The 18,382-nt window shown below is 42.5% G+C and overlaps 1 protein-coding gene across 10 annotated transcripts in view; it reads right to left on the bottom strand.

Moving 5' to 3' along the window:
• LOC142323199 (inositol hexakisphosphate and diphosphoinositol-pentakisphosphate kinase 2-like) overlaps positions 1–18,382 on the bottom strand; it is a 330,980-nt gene that overhangs the window by 142,954 nt on the left and 169,644 nt on the right. For all 10 annotated transcript variants that reach the window (XM_075362529.1, XM_075362537.1, XM_075362533.1 and 7 more), the window contains one exon: positions 12,969–13,055. In XM_075362529.1, coding sequence (XP_075218644.1) covers positions 12,969–13,055 — 87 coding nt within the window. The remainder of the gene's footprint in view (positions 1–12,968; positions 13,056–18,382) is intronic.

Here is an 18,382-nt window from a genome sequence, read left to right as displayed (position 1 = left end):
TTTTGTAAGTTATAGATAGTGCAAGAACTAAAATCAAACTATTAAATAATTTTTTTAAAATCCTGTGCAAAAATGATAGCAAAAAAACAAACATGAAGATATTTTATTCACAATTTGTGGACATTGAATGAAGTCCACTAACCACAGTCCATTCAAACAAAATTTATGTGACTGCAGAAATGATAATGATTTCCACTTTGATGTCATTTTGTCCATTGTGAAAAAAACCATCCCCCACCTCCTGTTATAATATAGTTCAGAAAAATGTTGATCTTGATGACCACAGGATGAGTTTTGCTGCCAGTCATACAAGTTTTTTCTGACCTGAAGACAATATTTTTTGGAAAAATACGATGACAAATGCTACATATGTTCAGATCATAACAGAAAATACTGTGGCAACTTCTGACTAATATCTCAAGTATTGATATATTTCTTGAGATTTTCTTCTACCACTCCGAACAACATTTTCAACAAGCTCGATTATTTTTTTTTATTTGTCAAGGTAGCTAGACGCCCACTACAAATTACCACTAAATACAACCATCACTAAATGGCTTATGCCAACTCTTTTTCTTAATGTTTATTCAAGTAACATCAATGTCTCTGATAGTGATTTTTTAAGCAAAACACATAATTTGATTTCTGTGTGCTGTTCAAATGCCGACATTTTTCACTGTGACAAACACAATACAAAACAAACAGCTTTAATATTGTTGTATGCAAAACAGGTAACATTTGATGTGGCTATATCATCTTGTCAATCGCTTCTCGGCCTCTGGCCCTATGCTGTAAAACTTGTGTTTACTGCTACTGGTAGCGATAAATTGCTTTCTATAAGTGCAGTGTGCCTACGTTTACGTCGTCAAGGCTGACAATGATCAGTGGTTGTCAGTCAACCTGCGCTGCTGTGGAGTTGGGCTACACAGCCACATAGTGTGTTGCAGTAGTGTCACTGTCAGCTAAGAAAGGACGTTTTCTTTGTTGCACTGTGTCCCCATTTCATAGGTTCGTGAGGCCAAACAATTTTTCTAGATCCTCTGGCAGGTTCAGGAAGCAATTCGTTCTGACCTCGCTGATGGTCTGCATTAGGAGCTTTTAGCTTAGGACTTCTTGAGTGGGTTGTGGGAGAACGAACGACCTTGCTCGGGAACAAAATTATGAACGCTCACCTGGTACTGTGATAGGTGACAGATTCATTCAGGCTGTTAACATAGTACTTGGCATTACAGTCGGTGCTTGTTCTGTTAAACGGTTATGGAGCAATCCGGAGGGGTTTGCCTAGACGACTCGGTCAGTTTAGCCAAGGACATGGTGGGCGGTGACCCATTCAGATGAGAAGGTCACTTGGCAGGTCTCCGCTGAGGCCCTGGTCCTCCAAGAAGGAGGTCTCCATGAGGGTAGTGGAGCGTCCTCTTGAATCGGCAGACTGTGCACAAACTCTTGCTGAAGCCTCAGTGTCAAACTGTGCAGAGAAGACTTTGGTTGAAACCATGCAGGGAGACCTAATCTCTGGAGGGAGCAGCCAGTCTGAAAGACAACTCCTAACGAAGTCGAAGGTGGTGAAAGACAGTGGTGCGGTAATCGGTCCTAAGCCGAAGAACTCTGGGGCGAAGCCTTCCTTAGGGAGGTCTAGCTCTGGAGTTGATGGATTGGGGAAGATCGAGGAGATGCGGTCTGCATGGACTAAATTCTCCTCAAAGAAGGAGTCACGGATTTCGGTGGAGGGTCACAGTTAGTCGACTTCTACCAGTCCGAATGTAGTCATTTGGTTGCTGAGCTGGCTTTAGGGCGCGAAAGCCTCCAGGACACCAACCGGGCCCTTGATACAGTTGTGGACTGTATCAAGGGTAAAGTTGACCAGGTGGTGGAGGGAGTCAGGAGTTTTCAGCCAGGTATGGGTGAAGCTCTTGGCGAGCTCCACAAAAGTATTAAACGGGTGGAGGAGAAGGTTAAAAAGCCTGTCTCCTTTGCCGCAGTAGCTGTCGCTCCTGGGCCTAAGCGGTCTAGTCCACCGCTGCCAGCCCAGGTACCGGCTGTCAAAATTAAGAGGGCCACTGTCAAGGTGGTCCCGATTACACCTGGTCCGGAGGCTTCGTCAGCCATGATGGAGCTAACCCTGAAAAAAGTTCTGGATCCGAGGAAAGAAAAGTTCCAATTTTCCCCGTTCATGAAAAGAAGGGGCAATGACGTCGTGATGGAGGTGGTAAATGAGCAGTAGGCGAATCGGCTGCAGGGCGACGTTCTGAAAAAGAACGGGCTGAAGGCTCAGTTGCTAACCGAGCGGCGGCAAAAAATATTGATATGTGATTAGCCAAGAGCAACGAGGGCAGAGGAGTCCGAAATCCTTAAGGCAATACACAGCCAAAATCCAGTGTTGGATGTGGCTGCCGAGGACTTCCTCAAGGGAACCAGGATGGTCCGGCAGTTAGGGCAGAAAGATGCCTAGAGCCACTGGGTGGTTGACACCTTGCCTAAGATCCGGCAGGTCTTGGTGGCCGGCTGTTCCTTGGGTGGATCTCATGCAGGGTCGTTGACCATACAAAAGTACCCCGGTGCTTCAAATGTCAAGGCTTTAGTCACACCTCTCTCCACTGTAGAGCACAATCGAAGATGTGTGGTCATTACGCCCTTGAACGGCACAGGGCAGTCAATTGCCCTAGTAAGACCGCGCCTGCAAAGTGCGCTCCTTATGCCTTGGTGAAAGGCTTTCATGCCGAACACCGGGTCGGGGGTAAACAATGCAGGTCACAGACATAGCCCGGGTAAAGATCGTGCGGCATATGCAAAAGCCTGAATTGGGGGAAGCTTTTGAGGACGGTCGTCACCATATTGAACGCTTGTGCCTGGGACAGTTAAACCTGCTCCATTCTCGGGCGGCCATAAGGATCCTTGAGGAGTACGACCTCGAGGTCCTCTAGGTCCAGGAGCCGTACACGGTCGGGGTTAGGGTGGTAGGCTTCAACGGGGTTGATATTATTCATTCTCGTGGGGAACGGCCGCTCTCTGCGATGTGGTCGGCTCGGTCTCGTTGGGTGTTTTCTGGATGCATCAGTTTTCTGACGAGCAATTCACCGTCATGCTTGTCACAAGGGGTACGACCGACTGGTGTCGGGATACCTACAGCTTTGATGGAGTATCGATGACTTGTTGGCGAAGTTGGAGCGGATTCTGGACGGTCTCCCGGGCATCAGAGTGCTGGTTGCTCTGAACGCTAACGCCAAGTCTTCCGCCTGGAGTTCACCACTCACTGACCCCAGAAGTCCCCCCTAGGGGGCGGATGCGGCCTTAATTGGTGGGACGGTAGTGCTCAAATTTTGCAGAGCACTAGCGGAGTTTTTGTCTTGGCTGCATACGTCCTGACGGACTTTGGTTGTAGGCTTGGGGGCCCGGGTTGTGTCGATAAGTCGGCCTGCACACTAATGTGTAGTGTGTCGCAGGAGGGGCACAACTCGCTAATACCGCCTTAAGTGGGGACAGTGGGAAGCGGTAAACGCTCGGGGTTGCAGAAATTCGTTTGGCTGCAACCCTGTTAAAAGTACGCGGTGGAACTTTGGTAGCTGGGAAACCTTATACCATTGCAATAGTAATGGTTCACACCTCTTGAAAAGTTACTTGCCGGCGGGATTTTAAAAACACGCAATCTTGGTCGTCTGTCCGGTGACGGGCAGGAGATCTGAGTCCGAGTGTAGGCGGACGAACCCGGGGGGCCCTCTGTGTGTACAGACTGCCCCTCGGCGTAGAAGTGGGTCCCAAAGGTGAGTGCTTGGATGGAGTCCCCGCACTATGACGGGTTCCATGCTCGGGTGCCCCCGTGGCGGTCTGGTCTGTGTGGGCAGCGGGGCGGGAAGAGACCCGGCCACTGCAAGGAGTGTCGGTACGGGTACGGCCCTCGTAAAGACTTCGGTCAGAGGAGCTAGCGGTCGCTAGGCCGGCGGTCTCCAGGCGTCCTTCTCTCCCCATTCATGGGTCGCGCTGTAACCCGCAAGGGAGCAGTTGCTACCATGTCTTGCGGTAATGAGCGGGGTAGCGGCTGGGCATGCGCATTCAGATGGCGAGCTCTGCGTATGTCGAACTCACCCCTATTCCGGTAGGGGGCCCCGAGATTTTGGGCGCGTGTACGGTGCACCCTTTTCAGGATAACATAAAGCCAGGTCTGACTTCTCTCGCATGCAGTCGTTAGGCTTTCCTTCAGTTTAGTGACCCCTCTCGGGTGACAGTTCTAGAAGAGATTCGAAGACCGGAGCCCGAGTGTGGTAGGCTGGCGAGTATGCGGCGTCCGGGGGGATCTGTGAGGGGCTTATCCGCCCTATCCACTTACTCTCTGTGCACGCTTTCTAATTTCGCGAGTGTTCAAGGGCAACAATATGATAAGTACGCCCTTATAGATTTCTGGTTTGACAGCTTTTGCTGTCGAACTTTTTATATATACATCAGTATATATATTTCTTATTACCCTATTTTTCTCTGCTTTTCTCTTATCCTCTACACGATGTCAGCGAATAGCGAAAGTGCGAGTGTGGCCCCCTGGAGGGGCAAGATGATATTGTGACAGGTGGACCGGTAGCCGGCACCTCGTCGCGTGGAGAGCCTCCCCTGCTCGCTGAGCGGGACAGGCTGAAGCGCCTTTGCGCTGATATCTTCGTCGCCTTGGACGCGGACAAGGCGACGTTTGTGGCCACCTTTGTGGCGAACCCTGGTCTAGGAGCTCTGGTGGTGTCACAGTTCTCGACTGCGCACTACGTCTGTAGTGAAATCAAAATTGGGAGGGAGAGCATCTTTGTGTTCAATATCTATTGTCAGTTTCGTGACCAGCCAAGGAGATACATTGACGGCTGATTGCTCGTACGTACGGAAATGCGAACCTTGTCATTGGAGGAGATTTAAATGCGCACTCGGTGACTGACAAGGGCAGGGCATATGAGGAAGCAATCACTGAGTCCGGACTCAATGTGCTAAATCAGCCTTCTAGGTTTCGTACCTTCGAGTGCCAATACAGATGTAACTTTGTGTAATAATGTAGCGTTGGGCAAAATTAGTAACTGGAGGATATATCCTGAACAGTTTAGCGATCATCGGATGATCATGTTTGACTATTCCTTGGGACCTGGTGTAAGAGTCGCTCCCGCCGTTGAGGGACGGCTTCTCACTCGTAAAGCGGATTGGAGAAAGTTTGACGAGCTTTTGCAAGTCACTATTTGGGATGAGGGCGGTATTCTCCCGAACTCGGTGTCGCGTATTCAGCGGCGGCTGATAGAGATAGCTGAGGCCTCGATGCCTCGTGCACGAGGGGCTGTGAAGTCCTTCGCGTGGTGGTCTAACGACTTAGACTACGGCGAATGATGTACAAGGACCGAAAGCGGTACAAGAGATGTAGGAACCCTGGTAGGCGGGCTGTCCTTCTTGAAGCGTATAAAAACAGCACGAGACGATTTGTGAATACAGTATATACGAAGAAACGTGCGGCTTGGCAGAAGTTCGTATCGGACAATAGAGGGGATCCCTGGGGCGCAGTCTATCGGATTGTTATGAGTAGGAAAATTAACGCGGACGTGTGTACCACCCTCCACGAGGGTGAAGAATATACAGCAGATGCTAGTAGTACTACGTGCTTCGAGCCTTGCTGCCAGCGGACGCAGAGCTTACGGATGGGAATCACCATCGTGAGCTCAGAGTGGCTCACGATGGGAATTCGGATCGCTGCTCTGACCCTGTCGGGGATTGGAGTTTGGATGAGGTGAAGCGGGCGGTTTTTGCCTTGCCAAATAAGAAAGCCCCTGGAATAGACGGTATTACCGGTGAGCTAATTAAAAGGTCGTGGGGTAGACTGCGGGACCACTTGGTCCGGCTGTATAATGAATGTTTACGTCTGGGTGTTTTTCCTACGGAATGAAAATGAAAATTAGATGACCTGAGGCTTGTTCTTAAGACTCTTGACTTAGATAGAGCAGTTGTAAAGTCATATAGACCGATAAAGCTCCTCCCAGTGCTTGGAAAAGTACTCGAGCGACTGATTTCCAGCCGTCTCGATGAGCTCTTCCGGGCTCGAGGGGCGTTCAGCGAACGACAATTTGGGTTTAGGCCTGGTGTTGGGACAGCAAACGCAATCAGCTTCGTTGTTACAAAAGTTCGGGGTAGCCGAAGCAGAATGGTGCTCGGCATTAGTTTAGACATAAGGGGCGCGTTCGACAACGCCTGGTGGCCGTCCATTCAGGACGGCTTGCTGGGCGTTGGATGTTCGCGAGACATCTATGAGCTGATTGTGGACTACTTCCGTGATAGGGAGGTCCGATTGACCATCGGGGGCGAAACTCTAACTAAAGAGCGAACTAATGGTTGTCCGCAGGGGTCTGTCCTCGGGCCGTTCTTTTGGAACGTGATCATCAATAAATTGTTAACGTCGGATCTCGGTGAGGGATACACAAGCATCGCGTACCCGGATGATATATTCTTGCTTGTAGAAGGCGACACTAGAGCCGAAATTGAGGCCAGGGCATGCAGTGCCCTAGACGTTGTCTCGAACTGGGGCTACGAGGCTAAGCTCCAATTCTCACCTGAGAAAAGTAAACTGATCAGCCTAAAAAAGACAAAATCCCTTTCGGTACGTCGAATCGTACAAATGGATGGTATTCCGATACCATACGCGAATAAAGTAAAGTACCTTGGTATCTGGATTGGGGAGAAATGTAGCTTCTCCCTCAATGTAGAATATCTGTGTAATAACGCTGTTAGTTCCCTAACAAAATTGAAGAGTGTCTGCAATAGAGAGTGGGGCCTGGGAGTCCGGGCGTGTCCGTTGATTTACCGTGCGGTATTCGAAGCGATACTGACGTATGCGTCACACTGCTGGAGTGATTTAGCGGAGAAGAGGCTTCACCGGGAGAAGCTTTTGCGTGCCCAGCGCCTTGGTCTCATCGCCATTTACAAGTCGTATAAAACGACTTCAACGGCTGCATTGCCAGTCCTTTCTGGGGTAATCCCTGCTGACTTATTGCTCATTGAACGTGCGGAAATATATAAGCGAGTTAAGAGAGGTGAAGAAAAGAACTCGGTTCCTAGGGAACAGCGAGAGCTGACACTGCCAACGTGGCATGCTCGCTGGGACGCTGCGGACACCGGTCGAGTAACGTATGGTTTTTTCCCTAACGTCGCGGATAGAATGATGTTGAAGTGGCAGGATTGGGTTCATTATACATCCCAATTCCTTACCGGCCATGGAGATTTTAATAAGAAATTGTTTGACCTCGGTCTCAAAGAGAGCCCACTCTGCGTCGAATGCGGAGTCGATGAGTCTAGCGCCCATGTGCTATTTGACTGTGTGAGATATGAGGTGGTGAGAGAACACACCCGTAGAAAATACAGCGGTATAGGAGTCGACTTCGGACAGACCCGTGAAATGGTGGGCAGTAAGGTAGCGTGTAGGATTTTCACCGAGTTCGTACGAGAATTAGGTATCCTACGCAGTTGAGGGGCGAACCTGGCCTGTCTTCTTTAGTCTGTAAGTTAGGTTAAGTTATTAATATTCTTAGATTTTTAGTTCTAGCACTACCGCTGAGGCATGCCGGACGCAGGATTCCGAAGTGGGCGACAGGTTGGGTGTCCGCACTACAGACGACTTCTGGCCCTGGCGCTGAGGTGGTAATACATACCCACGCGGAATACACACCTACACTTTACACGAGCACACACAAACTACACTAGTCGGGCTAGTTCGCTAGTCCGATGATACTCCGTGTGGCTGACATTACACTCTTTCCCAGGCCGGAACAACACACGAAAAAAAAGAATTATTATAGTTCGCATATACACCTAAATACACTTTACCGGCCTGGTAACACTTACACATACTCTATCTTTTCTATTTCTCTTTCTTCCTGTCTGGGACTCCGAAGCCATCCGTGCTCGCTCTCGAGCGGGCCCGGCTAGTTAGGAGCCCCTGGGGAAGTTTTTCCAAGTCTCTGGTCATGCTGAGAGGTACCTCCACGTGGTCTCCGCTGGGCAACGGTGTCTCTCTTCCTAGAGTAAAGTTAAGGCACTATCTTTGTTTGTTGAGTTAGGCTGGCTACGTTTCCAAGCCAGCCACGTAAATGTAGAATCATTAGTTTTTGGTGGCGAGTATATCTTGCATTTGTTTCGAGACGACGGCTAAACTTTGATGAAGCATGACCGGCGAATTGGTAGTGGCGTTCGCTGGATGGGGTGCCATACTTTCGGCCCGACGCGGGAGATAAGTTTCGTACTCAGGTACCCGGGGGTCGGGAGTGCGCACCGGGGTCGCATGACTTGACCCCAGAAGCGCTGGTCTCCCACAGTTCGTTGAAGCCAGGAAACTCTACTTGATTAATGAGGCAGAACAACCGCCGACTTTCTCTTCTGAACTGCGGGAAAAGTTACATCGTCGTCACCTTGGTGACGGACAATCTGCTTAGGTATACAAGCAGTTGGACTGTTTGGCCCGAGCCCAGTATGAGTAATCATAGGCTTATAACCTATGAGATCGCTTACACTGGCGGTCCAAGAGCTCCAGATTCGGGTCGATACAACCTAAGGGGCATGAATCAGGACAGGCTGCGGCGCAAGTGTGCGGCTGCCTTACAGGGGTTGAATGGCGCATGGAGCACAGGGAGGAGGTGGAATTGATGGCTGAACAATTCGGCCAGGCCATCAAGACTGACTGCTACAGGGTCCTACGGCGGCCTCGGTCAATGGACGGACCCTTAGGTAGTGGCCAGTCCACTAATCGGAGGGTGCCTGGAGCCGTAATGACTGCTGCTTCCGGGGAGTCGTCTGTTAAACGCATGCGGAAACCCGGTAAAAAGGGATGGTCCTCTGACCGTAGCGTGCTGCGCGCAAGAGTTAGGTCCGGTAGGAGAAGATATCAGCGTTGACCCCTGACGGGAATCATCGTTGACGTGCGCGCTGAGGGTTTGCGAATCTACCAGCACGCCCGTAATGAGTATGTTCATGCCATCAAAGAAGCCAAACTCAAGTTTTGGCAAGAATCCATGCGCGAGTTGCAGCGCAACCCGTGGCAGCTCGCGAAGTCATGTTACCGGCCAAAGCCATTGCACGTGTTGTTCAGTGTTCGATGCGGGTTTGGTGGTCGTGACCCCACTTTAAGATCTACGGCGAATTACCAGGCGTTCCTGGATACTCTGTTTCCAGATGCTCCGGAGGGTGAAGCAGAAGTCGGCGTTAGGGCGGGTGAGATACCATTCCCTGGCGTACGGACTGTGGAACCCGAAGATACAGATTGAGTGGTTTCTCGAATGGCACTGAGAAAGACACCGGGGAATGACCAACTTCACCCGGATATTTTCTATCAGCTGTTGCCAGTCATAAGAGCCGCTTGGCATACTGTCCTCGGGGTGCCTAAGCTGGGGTTGCTTTCCAACTAGTTGGAAGGTGGCTTTGGTGAGGGTGCTCTTAAAATCAGGAAAGCATCCCAGTGAGGTCAGCAGTTATCGACCCATCGGCCTCTTGCCGGTTCTCGACAAGTTGCTTGGAAGGCTGGTTGTCGAACGGCTCTGGGAAGACATCGATATGAACTCACTTCTAAATCGAGGCCAGTATGGCTTCATGAAAGGGGTTGGCATCGACGATTGCATCTTCAATGCTCTTATCGAAGAGGAAAGCGCCGACTATAAATATGTTTTGGCAATTTTTATTGACATAGACGCAGCATTTCCTTCCTTGTGTTGGAGTTCTGTCCTCCCGTAGCCCTGCAGGCCGTAGTACGTGACTACTTGTCTGATCGCACGGCTCTGTTTATGGATGCGCATCTGGTTGTGGAAAATTCCGTCACCAGAGGAAGCTCGCAGGGCTCCACTCACGGTCCCTTACTGTGGAACCTGGTATTCGACGGATTTTGGAACTGACATTCCCGGAAGAGGTCACGGCTCAGACTTTCGCCGATAAATGTCTCCTGTTAGTTCGTGGTAACTCACGATCGCAGGCGGCTTTGTCAACTGTAGGCTGGATGGACATTCAAAATTTAAAGATTTCTGTGCCCAAGATGAAGTTTATGCTTCTCAAGGGTGCAGAAAAATTATTATACAGCCGTAACCTCCATATTAAGTATAAAGGCTGTGTAATCAGCCGAGTTAGAGTTCATAAGTATATAGGTGTTTTTTTTGTTTTTTTTTATGAGAAGTTGCTGTTTAGCAACCACATTAGACAAGTAGCGGCGGACACCGTCTCTGTGATGCACAAGCTTAACAGAATTGCTCTAAATGATTACGGGCTCTCGAGCCGTCATTTGTACATGGTGTACCGAGGTGTCTTCGAAAGTATGACCTCTTACGCGGCGTCCGTTTGAGCGCATAGATTGGAAAGAAATAGAGCACTTATTCAAAATTTCAGAAATGCCCAGCCCAGAGCCTTAATTGTATGCACTGATGTTTTTAAAACATCCTGTTTATCGATTTGGCTCTCCAAATCGATTTAGTGGTGAAAGTTCGGGCAGCCATGTGGAAATTGCGAAGCGGCAGGGAGGCCGAGGGACTTGGGATGCGGTTTCGAGCTGGGCCTGTACTGGAGCGGAACGCTAATCTCAATGCACCGATTCTAAATTTCGAACAGTTGCCCATCTCCGGACTGCGAAGGAGGCTTTACAGCCTCACAATGGAAGCATGGTAGCAAGAATGGCACGCCAAGACTAAGGAAAGATCTTTGTATAAGTTTATACAGGATTTGGGGAGATTGTATGCCTCTCCTTCATTTTTAAGGGCAGCAGGAGCCCGAGTGCTTTCCAACCATGTAAATTTAAACCAATATTTGTTTCGGTTCTGCCTGGCAGCTAATGAGCTGTGCGTCTGCGTGGAGGTCCAGTCGAATGAACACATGATGTTCAACTGCCCAGATCTTGGGGGGGACCAGAACTCAGGCCACCCTGGAACTTAGAGGTCAAGGGGAAAATTGGCCACTCACAAGCAAGGAGTCAATGTGGCAAGAGCCACATTGTCGGACCGTGTGGGAGTTCCTTGATGCGGTTGCTTTGTTCAACCGAAATCAGTAGTTTACCTAAGGGAAAAGACTCCTACCGCACTGCTGTAGGAAACTAACCGAGAAATATGGCTGGCTATCAGCCAGATTAAGGCTCCAAGCGCTTTAATGGTGGACAGGTACTTGCTGGCATTCAGAGGCCTAGGCGTGGCAGCGAATTGCTGTCTTAGATGAGATAAATTTAATTATTGATTGTCATATATGTTTTAGTAGTTGACGGGGTGCACCTACCCATTTTAGCAAATGTATTACAAGTGAGCGGTGGGATACGCAAGCAATTGGTTTATGATACCACATTCTGCTCACGCTTTTAGGTTAGCTCTAGCAGCTAGTTAGGACACTGGTTGCTAAATTGTTTCAAGGCTCAGTAGCCATTTGTGGCACAGACATTCGGTCTTATGCTTTAGGGCGATTGAATGGGGTGGTGACGGGAGAAATGCCAAACAAACCAATATCATGTTGTCAACATGAGTACTGCCAACATAAAACCAAAAATTCCTTACTACAACTGTTATTTTAAACTGTATGGGATGGCTATGGGAACTTTTTCTAACTTTCATATACATTTGCAGAACTGGAACCTTATGCTAGGCTACTCTATGTTAAAGTCATCATAAATGTAGCAAACATGTTTATTGCTACTGTGTAACTACCATATATACTTAAAACAACTCATTCAAGAAGAGAAATGATCTAAACACAGATGACCTTATAAATTTGTAGCTAACAATTTTGTATTTTTGGATTCAGAAACCCAAAAATCTTTAGAAACACATAAATCTTAACATCATTTTTTTTTTATCAGCAGCATATAATCCTTCAGTCATCTACTAGCTGGGGAAATAAAAAGATGTATTGAATTTTCAGAAACATTCCTCCGAAGATATAAATATTTGTAGGTTATACTGTAACTTATTTATTTGAAAACATGTTATTTTATTATTTTAGAGTATGTACACTGTATAAATTGTTACTAGTAAAGATCTGATTCATTTTTAAAACCTTTGATAAGGTAACTTTTAGGATCCTAACAAATACAAGACATGTTACTCGTCTGATGAATCGTTCAAGATTAAAGAAATAAATAACAATATGTTTATTAATAATCAGATAAAGAATAAAAAAAAATTGTAAGTTCACAGGGCTGTTTAGAAAATAAAGAAGAAATCATTTTTTTATTTCAAGTCTGAACATCAGCAAAACATCAAAAATATAAAATTGAACTGTTTATAGGAAGGTACATGTTAATAAGTTACACAGTGGCACAAATAATTATCTTGCTTTATTCATAACTGATAACTTAAAAATATCAAAGGCAGAGAACATGAGTCCTCAACTTAAAGTTAACCTAACATATCAGCAATTCAATCTTTCTTTTGACATGAAGTCACAAACCTACCAGGAGAAGCTAAGAAAATGGCTTGTATGATCCTTTTGTTACAGGCTTGACAATACAAGCTTACTAATTATTGGAAGATAATTATAATTTTTAATTACACTTGTTTTTTTTTTAGTTTATAATGTAACTGTGGGTAAGAAATAAAAAGGAAATATATGTATGTATATCTGTCATGAAAAAAACCTTCAGATTTTAAGATGTACACATCTGACTATAATCATGTATTCTTATGAACTGCAAGCAAATATGAAAATATGGTATTATAGCTATAAAATCTACACGAGAAGAATTCAAAACGTTGCTCCTGAGGAACAAAATGTTTTTAATTAATGACATTGAAATATTTTGTTAAATCATGACCGTATTCAAAATAGTAATAAAAATTTGAAAAGCATATTTCATTTGCATCAAATCTAGAAAATATTAGTCTAAAATAATATACACAACTACACTATTATCTTATTAAAAAAAAATACATAATTATAACTAATCAAAAAAAACCTAAATGAGCTGCAATAAATAGTTATGGTAAAAATTAAAAAAATTGTATCTAATCAGTCCTTACTTTGGGTGTCGAACCTCAACTTTCATTTTCTGCTTAGGAGTTCTGTCCCCATGTCTTATCACAGCCACAACACAACGTAACTCCATCCTACAATGAAATACAAAAAAACCAAACTATTAAATCAACTACCATTAATTGGCAGATGAGCAATGATTAAAACTGATAATAAATTTTAATTAAATTAAATGATAAATAGCTAATTAAGTTAACATTATCACTAAAATAAAAGCTTGTTTTATCTATCTGCAGATTAAATGTAAACACCTGTCTAGTAGAAATACAACAGGTATTATTCCAATAGCAAAAGTAGAGACAACAGTTATAAATGATTTATTTTAAATAAAAAATTATGTTAACCCATTCAGTCCTAAATTCTTACTTTTTTAGAAAGGCTTTTTCTAGATTCCAATTAATTGTCAAGTCTTTTAAAATTTATAGTATTTTATACATACGTGTAAACCCCTGGAATATCCTGCCAGATTTAGTACTTTAGTAGAATTCTGTAGTTCAATCGTACCCGACAATTTCTCAGGAAAGATGGTGAATAATTCACCAAAATTAAAATATTTCAGTCACAGTCAACAAACAGATTTTACTAAAATTACTTATACAACTTACCCTTCTCATTCACATAATTGCTACCAACAACTAGACTTTTATTGTAGCAGTCCAATACAATAGTTTTCAAAACAAAAATGTCATAATCTTTTACTGACAGCCAGCACATAAGTCTTCCAACCAAAATCTTGGTGAAAATTATACCAAGAACTGTACCCAGAGAAATAAATTCGAAATATGAAATGATGACTCGATAATTTCACAAGCTTGCGATGCTTGTGTTTTTTAGTTTTTGATAATTGATTCTTATATATTTGTTAGCACTGAATCCAAAAATCATTATTTTTCCATCATGTTAGGATGTTTCACAAATTGCAAATTTCAGAATTTGTAAAAAGCTGAATAATTGCATAAATGTGATACAATAAAATAGATATAAAACAATTTTGTTTATAAGTTAATATATGTTCACTTTTTTGACTTATACTATACATTATTATAGCTAAACAGTTGAATGGTCTGAAGAGGAGATTATGGGCGTGGGATCATTGACCCCTTAATTTCTAATGAAAATTGCCACAAAATAAGCCTAATTTCTGTTATAGTGCATTTTTAAATTAATTGATTTTTATTTAATAAATTTTTATGCGGTATGTAATGCCTTTGGAAAGCACTCCCCCTCTACACCCACCCATAATGACAAAGCATGTAAAATACTTACAATTTTATTTCATGTGTCGAAGTTTCTTTGGACGGCTTATACTCTGTTTCACGCTTTTTCTTCTATGTTCCCTATAGGGTTCATCTCGGTGTAACAACCAGCAATAGTCTGCCACCATCACAGTACTCCATTTTCCTTGATACCTCCTTTGGTTTCTTTCATGTCCTGTTGAAATTTCTCAACCATCTCTTTGCTAATGGCAACTAGATTTTTTCCAGGAAACTGGTCCACATGTGAATTCAGAAAGTAAATCTTCAAGCTCATGTAACAGCCTAAATTTTTGTACTTTTGCAGCATGTTCTCAATGATTGATTTGAAGTTCAGATCCTTCTTATTGTCCAGAAACTTGGTTACTACATCTTTAAAGGCTCCCCAGACTTCTTTTTCTGCAACTTCCATTTGTTTCTCAAAATTACCATCTTTGAGAAGTTTTCTATAATCAGGAACAGTAAAAGTAAAGACACCCACTTTAGTGTGGCAGGTGGAAGAAGAACTTTATTTGGATCTACAAGAGCTTTTCAGAGCTCATTTTTGGTTCCAGGTTCTAATGAAGTTCTTTTTGGCCAATCATTCCTTAACCACTGATTTTTTGTCTCTGCTATCCAACATAAAAACAAGGAAACTTTGTGTGTTCTTCTTGCTGTCCTAGGAGCATTGTTATTATTTTGAATCGCCCCATGTATGACCCACTTATGACTGTCATATTTAATTTTATCAAGATTGAATTCCAAATTGTCATAACCCTCTTTTAAATGGACAGAATGTTTGACAGGTATTGATAAATTCATATTCCCATTGTGAAGAAGAACAACTTTGAGGCTTCTTTTGGATAAACCTATGAACAGTCTCAGATTGGTACTTTTGTACAGAATGTTAAATCGAGTAAAAAGTCTACGTACATCAGTGCAGAAGACTAATTCTCCTTCTTCTGAAAAATATGGAAGAAAATGCTTTTCTCTGTACCTGAACCAGGAAAATGAGGTACCAGCTGCTAGCAGGTTCTTCTCTTTAAGCCTTGAACCAAGCAATTCTGAATTTTCTTTGTTCAGATGTAAGTCCTGAACCAAATCATTTAGTTCAAACAATGAATAAAGCTTTGGTGCACAACTATCTCTGGATTCGTACTCCTCAATGTTATCTTCATTTAAATCACTTGTGGAACTGTCTATTTCAGGTAAATTTTCTGGTGGAATTGGCACTGGTACGTCTGGACCATAAGGTACCAGGCGTAAAGCGAATGGCACGTTTGGATATACAATCCATTTTTTATTCTTCAAACTGAAACTCTGAACACCAGTCAAACAAAAGTAACTAATCATCTGTGTGATTTCATGACTCTTGCTACACCATTGGAACTCCAAATCTGAATGCTTCTTGTTCACCCTTTGACCATCATCTAAGTACTTCAACACATTTGTAGCAAACGTAGTGGGTGGCCAAGTTTTGTCTTGATCTCCTATTTTCACTCCGAAATACATGAGGTACACTTGTTGAACAAAACTTATATTTATATTTATATTATTTTTTTTTTCTTTCCACTATTAACCATTAGATGCGTTTTGCCATACTATTATGGCAGTGAAAATTCAGTTCCATGGAGTTTTGCTGTAATAGTGAGCTTTGCGTGTTGCTGTCAACCACTGTTGTGTAAAACCACTCAATTTATTTAGTAATACAGGGGAATAGTACCATTAAGCTATAAAATGTTACTCATAAGGTGTAATTTCTGTAACAACTGCCAAGAGAAACAGCTGTTTTGAACATTCCTTTACTGCAGCCTGTTCCTCTCACCACGCTGCCATCATTTCGATTTGTTGTTGTTTCAATGTTGTTGTTCACTTTACACTTATGTTTTCACAATTTTTGTTACAAAAACATCATGTTTTCAGTGTTTTCTTTCCATTAGGTAATTTATATTGTTTTTAGTAATGTTGTGTTTATGTAATATTAATCTTTTTCCAAATGTGGTTATAAAAACATCATGTTTATAATACAAGTTTTCTTTCTTTACTGTATTGTATTTTTTTTTTTTTTTGTGAATTTGTATGCACTTTTTTTTGTTGTTTTCAACTTGTATTTTAAGGATATTTTTGTAGAAAAAGTAAACAGTTCAAACATGGCAGAAAATAGAGCTTTTGTGATTAATAATGAAGTAGCAAGATTATTAAATGACTTAGCATCAGACTCTGATTTTTCTGATGCTGAACATTTAGATATTGTTACAATAGACGAGACCGATGATGAGGATGAATTTGGTATTATAATGCATAATGGTTCTGGTAATGCAGTACACCAACAAGATGAAATTTTTAATAGAATAACTGATTTATTTTCTGGGGATGCATTACAAGTCACTGATAGTAATAACTTGGGGTTAAGTTTACAAAAGATGATGAGGGAAATACTACTGTCGTTTTGGGATGGGATGGAAAATTATCAGGTATAGTAGAAGATTTTACTGTTTGTAATACTGGACCACAAATAGATTTAAATAGCATTTCTGAGACTTTCAAATTCTTTTTTGATGAGACTATTATAAATATGATTGTTCAGGAGACCAATAGATACTCTCAGCAAGAGAGAGCAAAGTTGGGTATGTTGTTCCCATTGTTCTCACGACAATAGAAACGGTCTGGCTACAGCAGTGATGATATATATCTACTAATATCTATGTTTATTCTCACGAGCATATCCAATAGACCAACTTTCAGATCATATTTTTCAAAAAACCCATTACTGGAAAGCAATATTTTTTCTTCATTCATGTCATGTGACAAATATAAGTTTCTGTCAAATTTCTTCATTTCAATGACAATACACAAGTAGAAAATTTTAATGGACCAAAAAAATTATTTAAAATTCACCCGATAGTTTCTCACCTTAACAATACGTTTCAAAAAGCCTATATTCTCTTGAAAGATATCTACATCGATGAATCTTTGCTTTTATGGAAAGGCTTGTTGTCTTTTGTCAGTACATGTCTGAGAAGGCAGCAAAATTTAATATGAAAATGTTTGAAGTTTGTGAATCAACAACTGCTTACACATAGTCCTTCATTGTGCATACTGGAAAAGATATGCAGTTTGATTCAAATCTAATCTCTGATGGGTTAATTAAATCTGACAGTGTAGTCCTCACACTCGTAGAAAAACTTTTGGGTAAAGGCTACACATTGTGGATGGACAGTTTGTATAACAGTACTAATTTAGCCCATTTACTAAAAAGTAAAAATACAGATTGTGTTAGTACACTTAATCTGAGGAAAAGAATGTACCACAAGAAATTAAAAAAAAAAAAATATAAGTGAAAGGTGAATTGTGTGCAACACATTCTGGTGATGTGTCCATCCTCAAATGATGTGAAAAATGATTACTTTCATTTATATCCACATATTACAATATGGAATATATAGAAAAAACTAACAAGCACACAAAAGTAAATGAAGTGAAACCATCTATTGTTTACATTATATGTTATCTTGTTAAACACAAACATGAGAAAATGTTGTACATGAAACTTTTTAAAAAATTAATAATTATTATGATTTTAAATTAAAAGAGGAATCACCAAACAGTAAATCATCTGTTGTTCAGATTATCTCTGATCAGTGAACTTATTTAACAACATTGTAAACAATGTAAGAACAAAAAGCCATCTTGTGGATGGCCAATAATCAAGCCTCCCCCATCCAGATTGACTGACGGACATTTCCCAAAGAGAATTCCACCTGCAGGTAAAAAAACCAATCCACAAAAGAGATGTGTTGTTAGCTATAAAAATGATAAAAGGAAGGATTCTTCCTACTAGTGTCTTAACTGTGAAGCTGGCTTGAGCATAGATCCATGTTTTGAAATCTATCAGACTAACAAAACCTTTTAAGCTAACTGTACATTTCCTTTTTCATGCTAAAACATTTATTAATTAGTATTATAGAATCTTTACTATTTAAGTTTTATACACATATCAAGTATAAGTTAAATACAATAGATTCAACTAACATGCACGTTTCTGTACTTTTATTTTTAAAAAATCCACGCAGCTAGGGGCTACAGTTACCTACATAACTAACATGTTAAAGGGGTTAACTCACCACAAATGTAACAAAAAGAATCTGCAAAATTTTTACCGCCTCTTG

This window comes from Lycorma delicatula, chromosome 4 (assembly GCF_047948215.1).
Source record: "Lycorma delicatula isolate Av1 chromosome 4, ASM4794821v1, whole genome shotgun sequence".
NCBI classification, from domain to species: domain Eukaryota; kingdom Metazoa; phylum Arthropoda; class Insecta; order Hemiptera; family Fulgoridae; genus Lycorma; species Lycorma delicatula.
The sequence above is the reverse complement of the archived record's forward strand: the minus strand, read 5'-3'. Positions and strand labels throughout refer to the sequence as shown.